The following is a 23,896-nucleotide window of genomic DNA, read 5'->3' as shown; positions in this document are numbered from 1 at the left end:
CAGCATGACTGCATAGCATATCAACCTACCTGAACCTAAAATAAGACTGTATTACCTTAAACATCTCACATTTGTAGCCAGCCCTTCAATCCAATTATTACATGCAGCCTGCATTCTACACATGTCTATGCTTTACAGGGGAATATGTTTTCTAAGAACTTCCACATTCAAAAGGGCAAGGGCAGCACTAGAAGATAAAAACTGATGGGTTTTCAAGTTATTTCTAAAGCATTCAAAGGCCATCTAGAAACTTTACAAAGAGAAATTGCCCGAAGAGTTAGAAGTCAATTTGACTATAGATGATGACCCTTAAACATCGGACAGGTTAAGTAAAATTAGAATGACAAATTCACAGCTCAACGACACATAGCTTATTCCCTGTCCTTTCTGCCAATATACATCATTAAAATATCCCATGGAAACAATTATTATATATATATAATAATAACTAATACACCAATAAAAAAGCTTTATGGAATTGATCCTCTTTATGACTGTTAATATTACAGCAAAAAAAAAATCTACCCAGAAGAAAAAAAAAGTGTCTAACGAGAGCTAGCTACTTTAAAGCCTTGACATACCCACAAGAAAAGCATATTTTGGCATAGAAACTCTGCACCATTCTCTAAGTTAGCGAGAAGTAAAAATTCTGAAAGGCATTTTGCAAACTTTCTTCAGTTTCATTTGTTTCATATGTAATTCCATATACAATGAGAAAAACTGGATTCCAACATTGCTGGATATACCTAAGTCATTGACTGGAAATCAATGGATAATAAAAATGCCACTAAGCCATTTGTTAGTTTCTTCATATTATTTAGATTGAGAAAGACTACATGACAAACTTTAACTGGCAATATTTTCGTTATGACATCAACATCATGTTTCTTTTTAATTTTATAAATATCTTTTAAATTACTTAGCTACTGCCAAAAAAATTTATTTATCAACTCTGAGAATTATCCAAATGATTCTGAAGATTCCAAGGTCAGACATAGCCATTTCAACATTGAGTTGTTCTTTATACTTTGAAGGGGGATATAATTAAATGATGAAGCATAAAGAAGTGGTGTACAGAATTGTTCCATCAGTACTCCCAAAAGAGACAAAAAAAAAAAATGGGGAAAGAAGTTATACTGAGTTTTAAATGGCCTAAATGAAAAGTTCAGATTTTACAAAAGGAGAGGAAAGTAGGACAATGGAGGAACTCAGGAAGGGGATCACAAAGTGTATCAACACAAGTAACTTCCTACAATAGGAGGTTTACCTGCATTTCTGAAATACTTAAAACACTACTAAATAAAATTGCATACCTCTGATTATGCAAAACATGCTGCTCCTGAAAGATCAGCTAGTTGCATGCATATGCACAGATACATACACAAACATACACACAGAATTCTGAGAAATACTGAATTGTACAAATACCACAATGCAGTGTTTACAGTGTATTTTTCTAAAAGCAAACAACCACCTCACTTCTCTTCTGTATTTTTAATCTGAACACTTGGGGCAAGTAAGAGGGACACAGAAATATGAACTGTAGTTCCTATTCTCCAAGAAACTAAACCAAACAAAATTCTCCTTCCTCCCTTCTATTATTATGAAGAAACATTGTATTCATGAGTTTAAGTGGAAACAAGGACTTGGACTAAAGCTCCTTAAAGGTTCAGCTGATCACCATGAAGACCACAAACTGTCTTTTTTTAAAAACAAGAATTCTAAGAAACTTGGAACAGTCATAATCACCACCTTAACAAAACCATACAATATTTGGATTTTAGATTAATATTTAATTAGGAACTAAATATACTCTTGAAAGAGAAATAATTATTCCACCTACAATGTAAGTTATACTGACAGCATTGCTCATGAATTTAGAAGTAAAACAGAAGATCATTTATTCTCCAATGAAACATGCTCATACAGAAAAATCATTTTATTTTCATTAACTTCTTTTTATTTAACTTAATTTGCTATGCATGCATCCTATCAACGACTTCAAATTCATCCTTAGTTCTTGAAATTAGATATACTTCAAACTAAACACAGCTCAAACAACAAAAACTCAGACACACACCAAAACATAAGACAATGTTTTATGATCATCTTCAAGCCTTCCTAGTGAGCATTTTATTTGGAAAAAGAAAACTAAACCCATCAAACAAAATAAGCCCTCCAACTGGAAATCACTGTGCATATCAATAGGCTCGTTCCGTTTTACATATTCATAGTCACAAGCAGTGATTCAACTTAAGCTGATAAATGCTTGAGTCTGGCACAATTTGAATAAAAAGACAGCTAATATAGTTCCTTGCTGGAAGATATCCACAAATGCAAACCTTGAGATCTCCCTGCTCCTACCCCTTTGAAATAATACTTCATTTTGTAATGACAACAGTATGCTTTTCCTCACTTTTATACTTGATTATGCTGAAAAGGTAAAACTTAAGTTTTAGTTTCTGATGGAGGTAAAGAGAGGCAGCCAAACGTTCACATAACCTGAACACTTACTTGACCTCACCAGGAAATCAATTTTACTGCTGAATACTTGGAGCTCAAATATTTATACAACAGTTTGTTTATCTTTTCTGTAACTAGTTAAAAGATTTATTTGTGAATGTTTAAGTATTCTAAGTTTTCTATTCATAAGGGTATTTGTAAAGATTGATATGGATATACATTTTAAGAGAAGGGTTAAGAAATACAGTAACTAGAAACATGCTATGGAAAATCTCCTGAATGGAAATTATGCTTCCAATACAGAAAGACTTTAAAGTCATAGTATTGTGAAAGGAAGGTATCTTGAAAATAAATCCAGGATTAAGGGCTTGTTAGGTAGATCTTTTGTGACAGTACATATGACTGCTGGTTTTTGGCTAAAACTGACTGTCTCATTTCAAAATAAGCAGGACATGAAGAAAGCGTTTTCCAAAGGGTCCTCATTAAAGTTTCTAAAAATTTTCTTGGAACATTTTAATCATAATTTTCTCAAATTAATTAAGTAAGGTTTCTAAAACACAGAGACCCATTTTTTTTCTTTTCTAAGCACTTTGTGCTTATCTTTACCTCATCAAAGGGCTTCCTGTGTTGCATGACACCATATTTTAAAGATGACGAAACTTCTATACACATTCTAACTTGTCCTGAGAAACGCAGTATTACACAAAAGACTAGAATCATAGAATCTATTTCAAGACCCATGATAACTATGGATCAGAACTGTGGCACAAGAGATAAGCAACCGATTTAACTACTAAACCTACATGGCCTGTTAGATTGAAGAAATCTAGTTTCTTCTAGTTTGCAATTTAGTTTGGAAGACAAACTCAGACGGCTTATTCCAAACCCCCAAAGCACTGCTGCAAAAAACAATAATGCGTCTCTTTTGACAATAACTGGGGAGAGGTGGCTAGAATTATGTAATATTTATCTGTTTGACAGTGATCATCTTCAGAAGCAACAAGCTCCAGCACAAGGAGGAAGCAGGCAAGAAAGAACATTCACCATTCTAGTCAAAGAGCACTGGAGCAGTAGAATGCCCCAGTATACCTGCCTATTGAGGACAGAGCCCTGAAGAGAATCCAAGGCTATCACAACAGTATCAGGCCATGAATAACCTCAGTGACCTTCCCTCAGCACCCCCCACACACAAACACACAGTTTTTGAGACTGACAGATTTATTACCACGAATTAGTAAAATCTTTAGTTTGTCAGCCACTGCTATATGGACTCTTTCTTAAATAACACTCAGCACAATTTTGCATACAGCAGCTTCAAAATAAACTAGATACAAGGCTGAGATTGATATCTGCTTATTTAGCCTCAACAGATCTGCCCACATTTAGAAAATTATTTTTAACAACTGTTTTCTAAGAGCATAAAAATATTATCATTGCATACCATGTTACTGCATTAGCACTGATTAAAAATAGACTACTGTAACTCATTTTAGGGCTCCATATTTACAATAAAATTAAGTGAATCCACATTTCTTCAGAATTAAATTGAGTAGACAATTATATGAAACATCTGTGTTGTCTTGTTTTACAGCTTTTACCTGAGTAGATTTATCTTTCATACATGAAGGGTAGTGTACATGGGGATCACGTGGCCACTGTCCTGTGAGGTAAGGTCCTGTTATTGTGTCCAAAGAAGAAGTTCGCCTTATGGTACCAGAAGTTCTGATTTGCTGGGATTTTGGCCTGTCCACTGTAGAAAACCAGAACAAAATCAACAAAAAAGTCAGGCTAAATTTGACATGAAATGTTAAAAGCTAGCTATGACACAAAATGGCAAAAACACACCAGAAACCTCTGTCTAAATGCCAAGCTGAAAAGAATGCCATCACATCAAAGTAAACACATCAGACAAAATAGAAAAACAAATAGAAAAGGGAAAACTTAAGTTACAAAAACCCCAATGCTTAAGGCGTGCATATCTGCAAAGAACTGCTACTTATGCTATGTATTTTCTTCAGAAAAAACATCAAGCAAATTTAAATACAGTGATGATGCAACTCAGGAAAGCCAGACATTCAGAAATAGAATATACAGGATAGCACTTTTTAAGTCAGCTGGCTTAGTTTTCTAAACATTAAAATACAAATCATGAGAAAAAATGTGGTTGTTAAGAGGATGCATATCCAATCTATTCTCTTTTCTATATTATTTGATAATTTAAATCAATTCCCTATTATTTACAAGATCCCACTGCAAGCTGAGAGTGTGACTCTGTCTTTCCCTCTGACAGAGCTGTGGCCAGAGCAGCTGCTTTGTTTGTTTCCACTCATTATTGTGCTGCAGTCCTCATCTCCTCCCTCCACTCCTCTCACTGTACACCCAGATCATGGAACACTTTTTCTGGCACTTCATTTGGAGAGCAAAGTGCAGGGTGATTCGCAACATTGATGTGGGAAAGAACAGAGTTTTATGGCATGCTCTCTGGATTGTCTTTGTCTGCTTTGTCCTTTAGGCAATATTACTTCATATACTCATTTTCTAGACTTCACATTAGCCCACCTAGGCCCTACATGGCAGCTACCGTCTGATTTGCTCATCCCTACTAAAAGAAATTCACAAGTGAAGTAACTTCCAAGTTAGTCAGGTGCTATGCACTGATCTGACCCACCAAAAGCAGACTCACTGCTCAGAATGTGAGAGCAGAGCTGCTGGCACACTTCTGAGTCCAAACATGGCCACTGGCCTTCGCAAGTACTTCCTTTTGGTGTATCACCTAGAACTGACAGATCTCAAAAGGCAGAGTCCATCATGAATATGATATACAGCATTCAGCAAAATTAGGGTATAGCCTGCACTAATACAGCATCATTATAGTATGATGTATGAAGACAATGTTAAAACAGACCATTTTAGACAAATATAGACCTGCTGAAACACGGCATTAGCTACTCATTTTAGGTGAAGAGTTCTAAATAATGCTGTGAATTGGACATGACATAACATAACATGCTGCCTTTCACACTATAATTATTTTGACTGCCTTGTCTATAAATCAAATCCCTATCGTTACAAACAGATCTATCCTTACAGGATTCCAATTGTGACAATTCTGCATTTTAAGAAAGATTCTTGAGCTATTGAAAGTAAGGAAGTCTGAAATCTAACATTTGCACTGAAACACAAGCACACATAATGGGTAAATAGCTACAAAGAATTCTTCCAACCTTCCCTGTCATGCTATGGCACTATGCTACTCTCTCGGCCCAAGTTTTGAAAGTGTCTCAAAAAACACCTTTTAAAACAAGTCAGAAACAATGCGCAAGATCATGTTTGAAGATGAGCAAGTAAGGACCAAACCCAAGAAAACAAAAGCCCAAAAGACACAACAAAATACCTACAACCATACAATTAGCTAAAGTTTATAACTTGTTCTACGCCCAGAGGAAAGGCAACAGAAATCCCAACATTGCTAACTCAAACAATGCCACTAAATCTAAAGAGAACAAACACCACCAAAATTTACTAGTTTTGCAAGACACAGTCAAGCCTTAAAGCTGAGAAAAAAAGTTCAAGATGTGGTTTCCAAAGTCCCTACCATTCATCAATGTTTCTCTGAACTACAGGAAACAAACCACTTCTCAACTACATAAACCAATTCAAGTTAACACTAATTTAATGTCATCCCTATTTCTCAATTGTCTGTGCTCCTTCCATCTCTTCTGAGATGGATTCGACGCCATTCCTACTCCACCACCCTCTGTGTTCCTTCCATCTTGTCTGAGATGGCATGCACAGATGTGTGAATCCACCTGGCAAAATAATTTGCTGAGTTAAACTTAATGAAAACTGAAGTGCATCCCTCTAAAGTCATAACCACAGGGTTTTCCCCACTACAGCAGAGTTGGCACAACATAATGGGCAGAAACCACCAGGAGAGCCAGAACAGCAGCAGCCCTGTGGTCTGTTCAATAACAGTCTTGGCTCCACATCTTTTATGATGCATCATTAAATCATAAAAAATATAGGAGAAGGCATCTATAAGCATGACATTCAAAGGAACTTTTGCAAATTAGCATTTGACCAAGTGTCTTGTACAGTAATGTAATCTGACATGATGGGATGCCCTGGAGAGCATCACTGAACTGGACCCAAACAGGCAAATCAAATCAGCTTAAGCAGTTTTCTAAATATTAGAACTGCTCCCAGGGCTTATTTCTTAATCTTGTTTTTCTCACCTCACCATGTATCTGGGTTCCCACTACTCTAGGAGGCTACTACATAACACTTCTTCCCAAATTTTCATTAGCAGTGGAATGTTGATGCTACTATAATGAATATCCTTCTCCAGCCCAAATCACTTTCCCTGGCTGGAAATCTCTGCTCCAGTTTTTTCACAGAATCAAAACAGCTTCAACAGCAAGTGCTTCAACAGCTCCTGAAGATAGCCAACAGACTGCAGCATTCAGAAAGGCTTCAACAATATTAATAAATCTCTAAAATTACAGACTGATTTTATCCAAGTTTCAGACTAAAACTCATCTGACAATATCCTGAGCGTATGAATGGATTTAATGCAATGGTGAGTCAAAGGATTCTGTTGTCTTAGTCAGTGACATATAAAACTCAGCTCTACCTCCAGAAGAAGCAAACTTAAGATCACAGCATTTAAGCAGTGTAACATTATCTGAGGAAGTTATCTAGCAATTAGAAAAGCAAGGCATATGCTTGCAGCAAGGCAAAATACCTCATGAGCACCGAGATGAGCTTGGCTGATTAGAGTATGATAATAATAATGCCCAGGTTGTGGGTTTGATCCCTGTATCGGCTGTTCTTTTAAGAGTGGGACTCGATGATCCTTGTGAGTCCCTCCAACCCCAAATATTTTGTGATTCTATGTGCTATTTAAAATAAGTTTTAATGGCATATATTTAGGACAAATTGTTACATCATTGTAGTTATGAATGTTACACAAAATGACACAAGGGTATGCCTGAATACTACAGCTGGCAAAATTCAGCAAGATCCTACCTCCCAGCAGGAATCAACTTAAATAACCTGCATGAAATCATGATTCTGTATGCTGCATTGAGAGCAAAGAGAATTCTAGTTATACCACCTAGACTGACTGAAAAAAGGTTTCCATTTCTCTGACAGCAAAATGTAATTCAGTAAGAGCCCAACACGACAGCTCTTTTGAAAAGGACGTGGGGCTCAAATAAAACCATCTGCTGCAGCTCTAAAATGCAGAGCTTGCCTTCCCATCTAGGACAGAGACAGCTAACCTGCACATAATCTGAAAGTCATGTTCACAGACCATTTTCAGCTTAAATAGCTTTGTGCCACATGTCCAACGAGGAGAATCACCTCCAACAGAAAAGTAAGACTGACAGCTAGCACTGGTAATAAGGAAAAAAATAGTTCAGCTCAATCCACCAGAGCTCATCTCTAAATATCTTCTCTTCCCATGTTTCTTCCAGTTGGCAAATCCAGCTCAAATTTAGGCAGAACTTTTCCACTCACATACTTGCATAGATACAATTGATTTTAAAGGACTAAAATTATCCTGAGACTCTCAGATAACACAGACAGACTCCTCTGAGTGAAAAAATATGAAATGAAAGTAAAAGTCATTGTTCTCCAAAACTAAGAGCATTAATATTGTCATCCCACTATCAATGTCAGCCAATTGTGACACTGTCCTGCCAAAAGGTTAGACAACATTCTTGTGGCAATTTCCTAATTTCTTCTCTTGAAAGTTCTTTAATTTAAACTACTAAGCTGAGACACCATGAAATATCAGTACTGAATTCCACAATACATTTTCACGAGATGTCATTTCTCTTCAGTTTAGTTGCTAGCACCCTGCACAACCTTCTGCCCACAAGTGACTAGTGAAATGAGTCCCAATCTTAGGACTCATCTATCCCTGAAGAATTTCAGATTTTATCTAGGAAATAAATGCTAACTTCAAAATAATTTTCTCCAAAAATACTCTTTGGAAGACTCACTATGATGGATATCCTAGTCTGCTTAAGACTCTTTTCAAGAACCACAAAGTCAGAGTTCAAGGAACCTGGCCCAAAGGATATTCAGAGTCTGGGTACACCACCATAAAATAGTATCACATATTTCTAGGACATTCCTACCAGATATGACAACAAATCTGCAACAACCTACCAACCCAATGAGATGCAAAACTACTTGTGTGAATGCGTCTTAAATAATAAATTATGTGGGAATACAGTGTAGGATCAAAAAATTGAAATGGAAAGCTGAATATTAAGGAATGGTGACCCACAACAACCTGTAAGAAGATGGCCTGACATCACTTAAGTCACATTTCCCACAGTAGCTACTGATGACTGTTCTACATCTACTTAAAAGTCCCCTCTCCTGTTACACTTTGTAGAAGTGGATAGGGATAAAAAGGCATACCTTTGTTCTCGCTTACTTTGGACAGTAATTCCCCGAGTACCACAAAAGCAGATTTCTGGATTCAAGGGGACTGTGTCTCTTAAGAATCTGGCCAAGGGGAGGTTTTTTACTTCTTGTTTGCTTTTTAAGCAAGTACACAGTGACACTGTACTGGTATCTGAATGTATATCTGATTGGTCTTTCCTGCTCTGATTATGTAGGTAGATGGTCAAATTGGTGCATGTTTAATTTGTGGAACTTGTCTCTATGACTTTGCCAGGAAAAAGATTGAATAATGGGGATTTAGAGGCCACGCTAAAAAAATATTTCAATCTTCATTCTCAAGAAGGCTTTTCTCTTGTAATTGGAGCCAAAATCTCTCATGAAAAAGATTAACAAGGGATTTGGGGTCCCCTGAAGTTTTACTTCAGAGGAGTAAAGAGATCTATTGGCTCAAAAGATATTTCCCAGTTGCCAGTGACTGACGGACTTGTTTCTGACCCAGCCTGCTAACTGGCTGCATGACTGCCTTAACAGTTCAGAAAGGTGCAGAGCAACAAAGAGCATGCTGTTTGCCTTGTACTGCTCATACAAAATAACAAAAAATAGGATTTTAAGTAGGATCTTAAAAAAACCCACAGCGCCCCTTTATGTAATTGAAAAGAAAAAACATGAAATTACAGCACTCCTCCTTCGTAATTTCAAATTAAATAGCCTAATCTCTTTAGTAGCTTAAAACAATACAAAATACTAGTGTTTACAAATATTTAAAAGGCAGTACAGTGCTTTGCTACCAAAATTATAATTCTAAGAGAATATAAGAAGAAAGTATTTTTAAGTTACCTTCTGATACAGCTCTAAAAAATTTTACATTCAGCTCCTTAAAACATGTTTTCATTATGTGCACCACACTGGTTTTGGTTCAATTGTATCAACTTCAGAAATTATTCTCCAGTTTCCATCTTTAGAAATCAAAAGAATAAGTAAAAATTAAGAGGGATGACAGTCTGAAGTTACTACTCTAAAGAGACAGACACAATCCACTCTAATTTCCTCTCATTATCCTAACTGAAGGGAAAAAAAAGGCAGCACAGAACAGCACCATAACCTAACCAAGGCTCCAACAACCAAAACCAAACAAGCAGAAAGCAGCCTACTTCTTGAGAGTAAAGATCTTTTCAGAGATCCAGGTCCATGAATTATGTGCTTTCTACACCCAGGATTCTTCAGAGGAGGAAGAAAAAAAAAAAAAAAAGAAAAAAAAAAAAGAGGGGAGCCAGTCTTCCACACAGATCATTTTACAGTCTGGTAGTCAGGACAGATTTGGTTTTGTACCTGACAAGGCTTATGAGAATTCAGACTGAACTTCAAGAAACAGAAGTCTATCAAGACAGGACATCACCTATACTGGGAAAACAACATAAATCAACACCAGCTTGTTCCTTCAAAGGAAAATTGTACACGCACTGACCTACAGTACAGGATTTAGGAATCAACTATATTGAATTATCCTTTATAGCTTTTATGACTAAGTCATCTAGAAAGGGAAAACCTCTTCTGGTTAGTCACTGAACCCAACCCATAGGTTAAGGCACTTCCTTCCATAACGGAGGTTTCATGCAAGACTCTCAAGGATGGGAATTATAGCTCTGCTCACCCAACTGCACAGGAAGGCACAGTGGCAGGGCTAGCATGGGTACCACAGGAAGAAAAACATACGGATCAATTCGTAGGCGTATTGCACTGGACCTCCAGTTGACTGAAAATCCTGGTCACCTGTGCATGTATGTTGAAGCAAGGTCTCTGCCTCATGTCCCTCATTCCCCCCAACCACACGACAAGTAAAATGTGGCTATGAATACCTTTCAGGAGTCAGATTTTGTTCACAGCAAAACTCCCCTGTTTAAAATCAACATTATCCTTAGAGATCAAAGACAGAAAGAACGCTCTAATCTCCATAAGAAAAGTAAACAAACCATATGGCAGAAACTTTCAGTCCACTAAGGCTAAACTATTCTTCTAACGAGGATTACTGCTGGCATGTATAAGACCTGAAGGATTTCATGTCACAAAAGACTGCTTTGTTCAACAGATGTAACCTACACACTTGCACTCTTCTAACAGGATGACATGTAAGTAAAAACCACGTATTTTTACATATTTCATGTTTTTAGAATATATTTTTCTTTGTAAGATTATTATTGCAAATTTAAATACTATACAAATACCTAAACTTAGTACCATTTAATAAAGTATCTAAAAAGTGTTCATACTATAAAGTTAAGGCAAATTTGATTTGAGCTCAGCAGCTAAGTACTTCAGAAAAAGCACATTGAAACAACCATCCATTAACTGCTGGGCACTTCAGCAGATACAGAGAATTGCCCTCTTTTTAGCTCATTAATTTAGGTTTGCAGAATCATCTAGTCTATGCATCAAATATTGAGAACCAAACTGGGAACCAAGAACAGCACTAAAGCTTAGGGTGTTATTTTTTTTTTTCCAGTATATTAATAATTAAAATACTGAAGGTCACTATAAACACACGGAGTTGATTCAGTAACTGAAGAATATCCTTTTCAAACTTGATGACTCTGAAGGGATTTTTTTGTTGTTGATATAACAATACTTAAAATTTAACAAGATGTAGAAAGTGAAGGTTTTGTAAACCTTTAATCTAATTCATCTTTCCATCAAAATGCAGCTGGACATAATAATGAATAAAACAAATCAGAAGGCACAACTCACCATTTTCATAATGAAAATACGCAAAGAACTGTAATCAATGCACAGAGGCTATACAATGCCATCATAATGATCGCCAATTATTAGACAGAAAGCATTCTCCTAGCTAAAGCAAATTATACTAAACAAGAATAATACATTTTTCTGAAAGAAAAAAGTGAAGAATAGAAATGTGAAACCAGATTAAAATTGATTGCCTAAATGAGAGTGCTCAACTTTGATGATTAAATAAATTATCTTTTCATTATCAGTTAAGACACAGAAACAAAGGACTGGAAACAACTTCCTAAATCTGAAGCCCACTTTGCAGCTATCTGACAAAACACATAATCACTTCAAAACAGAGTATAGTCAGTCTTACAGCAGCTATTTGTCCTCACAATTCCTACTGGAAAAATTACCTAGGAACTTTTTTGTCCTGATGGTTTCAGGCCTTCTTACAGTTTAATATATAAATATTTACATTGTAAAACCAATCCACCCATTCCCTTCCTTGCTCACCTGGATTCTGATAAAGCAACTGGATTTTTATTTGGATTTTTTTTAGCATCACACAGTTAAACTCCTAACTCTGAGTCAGCTCCAGTTTGACTTTACCTTTCTTGAACTGTGGAGCACCAAAAGGGTGTACAGTATCCCACTTAATGCCTCAGCAGCCCCTGTGTGGCTGATTGCTCTTCATGTAAGACCAGACCTGTGCCCAGAAGTTTTTAAGTTACTTCACGTTGGCAGTTTAGAGATCTTACCATCACCCAACTCCACCCTCCAGAATTTTCAAATCAGATGCTCCTCCTTTGAGGAAAAGATACTCTGACCAAGTACAATCCCACATACATTAACTTCTACTTTTTACTTTCAAATCTAATTTTTAAACCTACTACTTGAATTCCCATGGTTCTTAAACTCTTCTTGCATAATCTTCCTGTGTACTAATTAAAACTCTCAATATTCATCAACAGTTTCATCACCCTAATTGCAAAATTTGCCTAACCAAATAAGATCTACTTCTATCTAGATCAGTTTTCTTATCAAAATGACCAGGTTAGCATGACACCACTTGGAAAGCCCATTCTGCACTTTAACATTTCTCCCTGGTTTCTACCACCCCTTCAAATTTCTTCTGAAGTTTCACCAATGGTTCTCTATACTTTAGAACTGGACACAACATTTTTCACATTTTTAACCTACATACCTGCTATACTCAAGAGGTATCTATTCTCAAATGCTATCTCTCCTACTGACAAGACTGCCTCAGAAATTTGAAGGCAAGTGTCAATTTCTAGGTAGGCTTTTCCTGAATCCTGCAATGGAGAACTCTGAATTGCCTTTACTGAGAAATGCAATCTGTACCACAATCCTGGTAATTCCTAATTCCAAAATATCCTTGTCTCTTACAATTTGGGGGCTTTTTTCTTTCTGGGTTAAAAATCACTGTCCTTACGGAAAGTGGCTTCTTGGACTTTTTTCTGGTGAGCACAAAGCATTGAAAAAACATCTGTGCTATCTCCTCTGAGACTCTTGCTACTATTCCTTGGAGCTGACTTTGAAACCATACACTAGCACATCACTCTCAAATCATTCTCAGATCTTTTATTCTTCATACCAGATGGCTACACCTTTTTCCTCATTTTTCAATTTGCATGTTTCTATTATCTCTCTTAAAGCACACGAAGTCCAAGCCTGTTTGTGTTTTAACAATTTTCAGCTAAGGTTCACCTTTTGATTGGTAACATGACATTCTTTCCTCAGTTCTTCCTGATGTTTCTTGCAGGTTCTCTGCTTATTCCTAGCAGCCTTTTCAAGGTAAGTGTCCATGCAATCAGATCACATCCCTGAACTTTTCTGATGTCTGAAAGACTCCAACAGTATTAACATTTTCCATTAAAACAGATTCTCTTTGTATTCAAGGCAGAGCAATCCCATTTAGACAAATTTTCAAACTACTTCCTTCTGAAATCTAAAATGTCACTACAAATTAATGAATTTTAAACAAACCTCTATGTAGGATTTTCTTCTTTTGCTGTATATGCATGCAAATTTGCATGACTAAACAAAGCTAGATCTAACATTTATCTTATGTAGTGTTAGCACACCCATTTCTTCTGCCTCTTCCATATTTTGAGTTGTTGCAGTTGGTAAATTCCTATGTACAGTGTGGTCAGACTAAGTTCTACTATAAATCTTGTAGTCAAAAGATCTCCTTCAACTTCATATTAAAGGCTATACACATCACTAAACAAAATCACGAATCTCCAATTATCTGAATAGCCTAGTTCCTTCTTTGGAAGACATTAAGAGAGATCTATACAATAGTTTTACAGAATATTTTAAACAATATATGGACTGCACACTTTGCTAAACAATTTGTTTTGAAAGAATGAGCCTCTCTTTCTACAGCAACACTCAAAGTTTATTTGGATCTTCCATGTGGACTATATCCTATACTGAGTATGTGTCTCCAGTCTCTTCCTTGTATGGACATTTCTCAAATACACATTACTTTTAAACATGCATGAGTTAATTACATTTTTGCCCATGAGAATTTTTCCTCTTCCAGATTAGACTTTTTCCTTGTTCCCCTTGAAAAGAACAGCAAGTATTTCAAATGTATTTTATGTTTTCTTTGTGGGTGAAGAAAACATGGCAAAGATGATTATTCCAGGCAGGGTATCAGGTATAACAAAGGAGCCACTGAAGGTGAAATAGCAGAGGAATCAAGAGTATGAGAGAAAGGAAGTGTGGTATTCCACTATCAATTGCCACAATTAAGCAAACACAGCTATCAGTTAAGAATGAAGATTTTAAGACCTTGAACAGAAATTTACTTCTGTGAAGACAGCTTCTCCTTTAACCTGGCAGCTTCCCAACTACTGTGTAAACCTAAGTCTCATTCTGCATTCTTCAGCAGTTAGCTGGTATTTTTAGAGTCACACTGGTCAAAGTCTGTTCCGGGACACTCAGCGTAAATCTGGGTTTAACTTTCAGTGAGCAGCTCAAATATTCAATGCTTTGAAAAGCAGAAAGTTAAGATATCACATGTAACAAAGATTTAGAATAATTTATGCTGAATATGGTGGTGTAACACCTAGCTCAGAGTCAATGCTGCAAAGCCACACCTTTTATAATTTATAATGTACTTTTTATAATGTACTTTTCCAGGGCTCCAGATTCCAGAAAGACCAACTACCTGACACTCAGCACCGAATTTGACTCCATGTGTGAGTCCATGTTTGGACTCACCAAACCTTTCCAGAGCACAGACAGCACCACTCTGATACCTACTACAGTCACCACCATCTTCTAGTCCTACTGTGCTAGGGAGCTCTGCCACAGCATGCAGGAGTGGTACTGACATCATGTGAAATACCTACAGAAATCCATAGCTCTTGTAGAGCTGGCTCCTCCATGCTGTCTCTCTGTAGCCTGACTTACAGGAACACAGTGCAAAATTTTCAAGGTTTATCCAGTAACGTTTCTGATCCAGCATGGGTACAGCACTTCCTCTGAGAAAAGCAACTGCGCTGTTATCCCTGAGTGTTACATGTTCACAAACTTGGGATTTTACATCTGCACTTAGGTAATCTGCTCCCTAATAGCCAACTTCTGACTGCATGACATAATTTGAAGTGGGGTTTGTATTTACAGGGTAATTTCTGCAGACTACAATTAATTGAATTAGTTAGTAATTGAACATTGAATAACCAAAACTTGTTTCCTGGTAAGAACACATTATTTCCAAATGATAGCTTGGTCTCCAAATGCTGACAAATTATGAAATTTTTTTGGCACTGCAGCCTAAAGCACCTGTATTAAAATGTTTGGGGTTTTTTTCCAACCTTGAAGACTTACAAAAAATGTAGGTACCCAGATAATCTAATGAGTGAACCTTTAATAATAATTTCTTTCAGAACTCCAAAATAGGCACTGTACACCAAAACACCTGAGATTAAAAGGCACAAAATGTAACAACACCCACAATGCCATACATTTAATCAGTTCACAACTGAGTAATTACTGTTACAGAAAATATTTCTAAAAGACAGATTTATACTTATTATATAATATTAAAATTAACTTAGCTACAGAAATTAGTTTCAAATTCAAGTATGAATGCCAGTCATCTTGCAATGACCTGCCAGTCAGAAATAAGTGTTAATTCCTGAAATTCAGAAGCGTGTTTACAACACTGCATAATGCCTAGTGGTAAGAGCATAGGAGAAGAGGCTGAAATAGCCCTCTTCAAACAGATGACTTGCACTGTTCAAGGAATAAGACACTTAAATTATTATTTTTGTTTAGACTACCTCATAGCAGATTGAGAGAATATTAGATTATTCAAAAACCATGACAGAACTACTACCTACTGTTCTTATGAGCAAAGTAGAAGACACTTTCTTCCTAAAGAGGAAACATTGAGTAGTTTGGGTAAAAATAGTTTCAAGCCATGCAAAATAAATGGCATGTAAGAGCCAATGCTGTTAATCACTCATTTATATTTGTGAACAATATCCATTGCAAATAGCTGCTCCTCAATTTAACACCATCAACAGCGGAAGTCCAGCCCTTACAAGCACCAACATCAGCGGCCTCATTTACCACTGGGGTATATGCAACACTCAATAAGGAGGTCAACCCATACCTTGTACTTGCACTGAAGTTTCAAGACTCAAGCTCGTAACATTTTATGACCTACTGGGAAGTATATACAATCTGCAAAGCAACAATATCTAATATGGAAAGCTAATTAAGAGATCTACTACAACAAAAAATTAAAAGCTCCCATCACAACCATCTTCACTGACCTAACACCAACTGTTCAGGTTAATCCCCCATTTACAATTTTTTTTGTAGAGAAAACTGTTATTGCTTGACTGTAGACATTCACACCTTCTGGGTGTTTTTCCTCCCTGTCAGAGAAAACTAATCTAAAAGGGAGTATAGTTTGGCAGGAATCAGCAGCAGCAGCTAGGAAGTGCATATACCAAAGGAGAAGAAGTGAAATGAACATGCCCAGGGCAGAGACAGTATTACAAGGCCTGAGATAGCAGGCTGAGGGCACTCCTCAACACAACCACACTTGGCCTCCTGGCTGTGTTTCCTTCCACGAGAGACTTCCAGGAGCTACATGCCTTCCTCTGTCCTACTAACAGGAGACTGAGCACAGTTATCACCACACAATCCAAGGGGGCCACGTAACAGAACAGCTCTGCTCCTAAGGCCAGACTCACACAGCTGGGAGAGCAGGAAAGAGTTCCTAAGAGCACACGTTTTTCAGTTTCAACCACGGATGAGGGCTTCCACAGACCATGAGTGATCTGAGCTTCAGAAAGGTAAGAACCAGAGAGCCCGACTCACCATTCCAAAGGACTGCTATTACACACTGTGTCAGGATACCCTGTGTGGTATCCATACTGCAGAAGTCTCTAATCACTTTCAGTACTATTTCCACACTTTAGCATTTCATCTCCAATTTGAAACTAGTTGTACAGTAGTGATGAGCTCCAGAATCAAATCAGATGGGAAAAAAAAGCATAACTGAAGGACTATCTAATTTTGGGGAAATGAATACACATTGAAAATTGTTACTCAGAATTAGATTATTAAGTACAAACACCCATTTTCCTTCACCCTGATTTCCAATGCTCTTCATTTTGCAATTACTCAAACCTTATAAATGGGGACACAAAGGAAAAGGGCACGGTCTCAGGCTGACAAGTTGCTGTGATGCATCCCTTCTAATGATGAGATGTTAGCAATATTTTACTTGCCTGAAAATGCCTTATGCCATTGTTTAAGCACTACAGATTTACATGAGAGGCAGCACTGAATGACTAACAATGCTGTAACACTAAAACAAGATGATGATCATTAACAGCTAAATTCTTGAGCAAAATTTTCCAGTTTAATACCGGATCATATTTTTCATCAATAAAAGATACTTATTAAAAAATGCTAGTTGATGTTTAAACTCTACTATTTTAACAACTTGCAAAGAACATATGTGAAATCCATGAAGGACTACCTGTTCTGTCAAGTGCTAGCAACAACTTCTCTACTGAAGTAACCGTCAACTGAGGAACTTTCATTTTTCACTGCAGGTTACAAAATTATTTTCTTCAAATGAAGATAATTAATCAACTGGTAAAGCCCCTTTTAAAATGTATTTCAGATATTCACTTAAACTGAAACACTGAGGAGCATATAATCTATTTTCTATTTGGATTGTTACAACTACTGCTTTCAAGTCTAGACTTAACTTTAGAAACACTGCATCAGTTATTTTTATTTTTTTCATAATGATATAGACTAGTAGCACAAAACTCATTTTAAAAGCAACTGGCTTTCCACTGTGAATTTTTGCAATATAGCAGTCTAGACTTAGTGAACACTGCCTTTTTTGTAAGATTCTAAGATACACTCCATTGATCTACCCTCCCTGCATTTTAAAATACATTTTAAGAACCTCCATTCACTCCACCACCATGGGAAAGAAAACAACAAAACACCGGAAACCATGAACTTCAGAAACCAAATTTCAGTATTTGTCACTGTTTTACTATGCACAGATGTTGGAAAGTAACTTCAGTCTGGCCATATGTAACACACGAATACTTGCTTATGTCCAAAGAATAAGAATTAAAGGTCAAGTAATTTAAAACAGGTATAACCATATACTTAAGTCAGTTTTTTTTCAATGAAAGAGGGAGGTTCTGTCTTCAAAGCTAATGCCTTGCTACACCACTATTCAAGTTCAACAGAGAAAATATCTTCCTATTTTTCCTTCCTGTAGTTTAACACCTGCAAGAAGTCAATTTGTTTTCTGAACTATTATTTATTAAAGACATCTAATACACCATTCTCATTTACAGTCCTGTTAAAACATGTAACTAAAAAGGCTCCAAGTTCAGGACAACTGGATCAAATTTAGCCAGGGTCTTTTATGTCATCATATTATATTCCAATGAAAGCTATTTTGGGAAGAGAGAGGGACAAAGCTGGAGCAAAACTTTTTTGGCCACACAATTATGGGAATACTGCTATTATTCAGAGATCAGGAAATAGGAAGCGTCACAAAAATTACTTCCTTACCTACATTTGCTAGAAATAAAGGAAAGATCTTCTTGATCTCTGGTATAAATGCTTCTGATGCCAAAATATTAGATTGTTTGAAACCAGGATATTAAAACAGTTTTAACTTTTAAAGTGCAAATTTGGGGTGTTTTTTTTAATATTGATATCCCTTACAAGAGTAGAGATCAACAATATTGTTTTATTCCACTAGCCTAAAACCAGATATATACACTTCTTATGCTGAACTGTGTTCTGCAGTTGTTTTGCATCTTTTGTAATTTCTCTCACTGACTTTGGCAAATCTTCAGGAGTTATTTTGGGAAGTAAAAGACATTGGGAACATTTAACAGCCAAACTGATTACAGTATTTTCATACGTCCTTAAAAATAACGTTTGTCATTAAAATTTGGAAATGAAATGGAAAAGAGTTTGTACTATAAAATGTGTAAGTGAAAGTTAGAAAAATATGAAGCATATTATTACAGTACCACCAGAGTTAACAGTAAACAAATCAAAGTGTTTGGTGAGAACAGTGCTGAGTTTGAATCACAGAGAAGTCATTTACACCTTCCTTGTATACAAAATATTAATGTATCATAAAAAAAAAGAAACTAAACAGGAAACCCACTCTCATATTTACACAAGCTACTTTGCATAACAGCAGAAACTTCTGATTTTATCCAGGTAAGGCAAGGAGGAAAAGAACTTGCTTTTTTCTTTAAAAGATGTGTTCACAGGCAAGTAGCAAGTTTTATTTGACATGTCCAAGGGTTTGGCTTTTTGGGATTATCATCGGAATATCCTTTGTCATAAACCATACAGCTTCAGATTCTGTTGTCATTATTTTTATGCAGAGATCTAACAGACATATTCCCTCTAAGAAAACCACGTGTTGTTACATTCAACAAGACACTTTTTCCACTGCCAGCTCTTCAAAACATGAACACACTATAAAAAATATCTACTAGTAATCAACAAACATATTTCAAGAAAGAGGAAAGCTGTAGACTTGCACACTGCAGATTTATCCTATGATATCAGAAGGTTTTTCCCCTCTTTTTTTAGCTTCTTAAAAATATATATGTAACATTATGATTTCTCACCAATTCAGTAACAGTACTAACCAAATACTGCTACTGGCATTGATGGTTTGCTAACAACTAAAAATCCCCGAATTTGCTTAGAAGAAAACATCATATTATTGAAAGTTTCAGTCCTAAAAACACAGGGTGTTGCTACAGAACAAAAATCTTTATGGTATACTAGAAAGAAGGGTTAAAAAACATGATGATGGGAGAAAAAACAGACCATGCTGCTTTCATTCATGTGGTAGTGATGTCAGTGCCTGCAATGGTAGTTGCTCTGACCTGTAGAGGCTCAAAGCAGAAGTGTTTTCACAGAAATCTCCTTCATAAAAGAACCTCTAGCAAATCACTAAAATATCCACACAAAATGGCTTAGTAGCATAGCCAGTTCAAGGCATCTATAACTGAAGAAGGCTGAAAGGAAGTGAGGAAAGGACAGGTGTCTTAAGAGAATAATACCTATCCATCAGAATCATAAGCAGTCTCCACAACAAGCATATTCGTGAAACAATCCAAGTCAGACTGCAGAGCCAAACACATCTCCTGCGCTGGTGAGAAAAACAACAGGATTAAACCTAGAGCCTAAGCTCACATTTTACAGCAGTGGGAAATGGTTTTGAAAAACTGACAAAAAAAACTTAATCAAGCCACTTCCCCAAGACTTGCATACTGATAACAACTATAAATAGCTGGAGTAGCATTGTTTAACAAGCCACAGCAAAATGGTCCATGTCTGAAAATGGAACATTTAATTTTTTTCAAGTCCTCCATTATTACTGCAGTAGTCCTTCAGTTCAGCAGTCTTCTATACACTACTATCACCATATAGACTACAAACACATTTTTAGTGTCCACACATCATGTACTAAAATGCTGAGAACAAGCAGGGAAACAAAGACAAAATACTGCCCAAAGGCATGGAACTGTATTCCAAATTGTGTAAAAACAGCTCTAGTTTTGGCGGGGGCGGGGGCTGGGGGGGGCAGACGAAGGGGAGGTTTGGTAACCTTTTTTCATTTGCAAGACTGAAGAAATAGAGTATCTTATTACTCTCGCCCGCTAGAAAATGGTGCCTGTATTTCAGTAAAATAAAGCTGTTGACGTGTGCAATTGTGGTCATTATTAGGGCGATCACGTTGTTTTCATTCATTCATTCAGGATTTGCTAAAGGATGTCAGCTCCTGCAGCAGCAGCTGGCTTGACCTGGAGGAGGGGGAACGAATTCTTTGCAGTGCATACAGATTACAGGGGGCATTTCTCGACGGACCATTTATGATTTTATACACTGCACTCATTAAACCAAATCAAGCTCTGTGCACTGCTGACGCAGTTCACCAGGAGGCAAGCTCAAACAAGTTTAATGACAGAAAAGTCATTCAGTACTAATTTATAGTCTGATTTATTAAGGCTAAAATAGCCCACAGATGAAGAAGACTAGAAACCACTTTCTAAAATTAAGATTTTCCCTCCAACAAAAAAATTCATACACATTAATGAAGTACTTCACAGCTTTGCAGTGTTTTTCTGGCTTGCAGGTAACTGCCCATATTCCTCCCTCTTCAATACACCTTCAGCGTAGGCTTTGTACACTGCACCACTACAATGTTTTCCTCCGGGTTCCCATAATTAAATAATTTACTGCTCATCATCAGCACCATCACTATTCATATGCACAGCTATTTTGGTTTTCCTAATTTCCCATTAGCATTTTCCAAAGATTTAAGAGGCAAAAGGGAAATCTACACTTAATGCTCCATACAGTCAGAAAAATATGATCTTTAAAATTTTAAGCAGAGCTTGAATGAATGAAAACCACAGAAGCTCAGTTCCATTTTCAAGCACACACAACGCTCTGCAGAAATACTGTCTTTTTGAAAAATACATTATAAAGCGTGTCTGGTCAGATTATAACACAATCAATTAGGTCATCTGCATAAGCAGATGCATAGGGCAAATTAACTCCATTTGTAACTAGCAGTGACATTTTGCTCATCTCTAAAATGCTGCCCCTGACCTAGGACAATTCTGATGACAGATCTGCCCAAGTTACAAACACTACAGACAGCAAGGCTTTACTACACATAAATCTGAAGAGGAAGGAAGGTAAGATTCCACTGCTACAACACATGCTGGCACCCAACACAGACCACAATTTGCCACAGAAATCACACACAGTAAGACTTATGGGAGAGACAGAAAAAGCAAGTGGTATTGAACCACAGAAAGCATTACCAGAAGGAGATGATGTGCGATACCTGATAGCTACAGCAGGACAACATAAAAAGTGCATTTAGCCCAATTCATTCAAGTGCTCGAGTGATGGGGGAAGGCAGAAGGGAGGTAAGATGGCCACTGCCACTTTAACACGTTCAATAATTTAACAGACAACCTGACGCAGGTTAAGTTGGACTTGCTGCGAATCAATTTTACCTTTTAAACTTTACAGGCCTCGTTTGGCTACACTGGGGGTTGGTTTGCAGCGGGTTTTGTTTGGTTGAGCTTTTTACAGTTTCAAAGATTCAGTACTAAATATCACAAGGAAACAGACTTGTTTTTAAGCACCTCAACATGGGAATTTCCTTGTCTGGAGCCTGTGCTTGGAAACATCACATCTTTTAACCCATGATCTAACAAAAATGCAAATCTTTTAAGAAATCGAGCTCCGCAGAACAGAAGAGCATTTGAGGCTTGGGTTTTAACACACACTTCAGAACTGGGTTGTGACACCCCAGATATGAATCTAACTCATTATCACCCCTAGGAGACAGTTAGAGCTGGAGACCGGGAAGCGGGTTAATTTTGGGCTCCATTCGCTGTTACACACCCGGCTGCCGGAGCGGGAGGGCAGGAGCGGCAGAGCCCGAGGGCAGGAATAGCAGGAGCCCGAGGGCAGGAGCGGCAGGGGCAGCAGGAGCCCCGCCGCCGGAGCCGAGCCCCGCACGCCGCTCCCCTCAGGCGGGGACCCCCGGCCCCCCGGGCTCGCCCCGCTCCAATCCGCTCCTGCCGAGGCCGCCGCGGGGGTGTTTCTCCTAAGCGGGATCCTCACCTTGCCCGAGAAGGAGGATGACATTTCAGGGGTCGCCTCCCGGGGGAGGGCGGCGGGACGAAGTGCTTTTCCCTCCGCTTCCTGGTAGGGCGCACCCGGGGCACGACACCTGCCCTAGGGGTGGGGGATTTACGGCTCATCCTCGCCCCCGACCCGCTCCCTAAGGCTCCGGCGGGGCTCCTCCCGTCGGGCCGGGGGTCCCCCCGCTATCCCACCCCCGCTGCCCCGGGGGGAAGGCAGAGCGCAGCCCGAGAGCGGAAAGCAGAGCCCGGGGTGCCCGGAGGCGGGGCGGGGGAGCGAGACCGGCTTTCCCCCGGTGCTTTACCTCTGTACACCGGGGAGCTGGGGCTCCGTCTCTCAGGTGAGCTGCTCCTCCTGCTGCCGCCGCTGTCCGGCGAGCGCCGCTGCCTGCCCTTCACCCTGCCCGGCTCCGCTCCGCCGCCCGCCGCCAGCGGCGGCGTCGCGCTGGGGGCCGGGGGGGGGCTGCCTCCGCCGCGACCCCCGCCGCCGCCCCCCGGGCCCGTGTTGCTGCCCACCGAGGCGGAGGGGGACCGCGTCGGGCTGTGCTGGTTGCCCCGCAGGAGCTGGTACGGGACGGTTGCTCGGATAGGCTGGAGCAGCCGGCTGGTCCCCGCCGAGCCGCCGCCGGCGCCGTTACCGGGGCCCCCGGCCGTGCCCGCGGTGGGGGACCCGGCGGCGCCGCGCCTCATCCTCTGCGGCGGGGGCTGGTGGTGGGACGGGGGGGTCTGCGAGGAGCTGGACGAGGACATGGCGGGGACGCGCAGGACCCCCGCGGGTCACTGGCTCCGGCGGCGGCAGGGGACCCGAGCTCGGCCCCCGGCGCCCCGCATGCACCGGCCGCGGGGAGAGGGGGAGGAGGGGGAGGGATGGAGGGAGGGGGCGGGGCGGGACAAGCGCCGCACGGCCCGAGGGAGTCTCCGCGCCGCCTGCCCAGCTGCCCCCGGCGCTTCCTATCGGCGACGGCGGCTGCTGCTTCCACGCCGGGCTCTGGCCATCGCTGCCCGCCCCAGCGTCGAGAGCACCGGGGGCGCTGCCGAGCCCAGCTACCGCT

At 39.1% G+C, this 23,896-nt stretch overlaps 1 protein-coding gene across 1 annotated transcript in view; it reads right to left on the bottom strand.

Moving 5' to 3' along the window:
- The window catches only part of GLCCI1 (glucocorticoid induced 1), a gene marked incomplete at its 5' end in the record, with an annotated part of 52,437 nt that extends 28,843 nt beyond the window's left edge, over positions 1-23,594 (bottom strand). Inside the window, 2 exons of the mRNA XM_083866850.1 lie at positions 4,062-4,213; positions 23,150-23,594. Coding sequence (XP_083722976.1) covers positions 4,062-4,213; positions 23,150-23,594 — 597 coding nt within the window. The remainder of the gene's footprint in view (positions 1-4,061; positions 4,214-23,149) is intronic.
- Positions 23,595-23,896: the final 302 nt, after the last annotated feature.

This window comes from Zosterops lateralis (assembly GCF_965231275.1).
Source record: "Zosterops lateralis genome assembly, chromosome: 1".
Classification (NCBI taxonomy): Eukaryota; Metazoa; Chordata; class Aves; order Passeriformes; family Zosteropidae; genus Zosterops; species Zosterops lateralis.
This window is presented reverse-complemented; position numbering and strand designations above follow the sequence as displayed.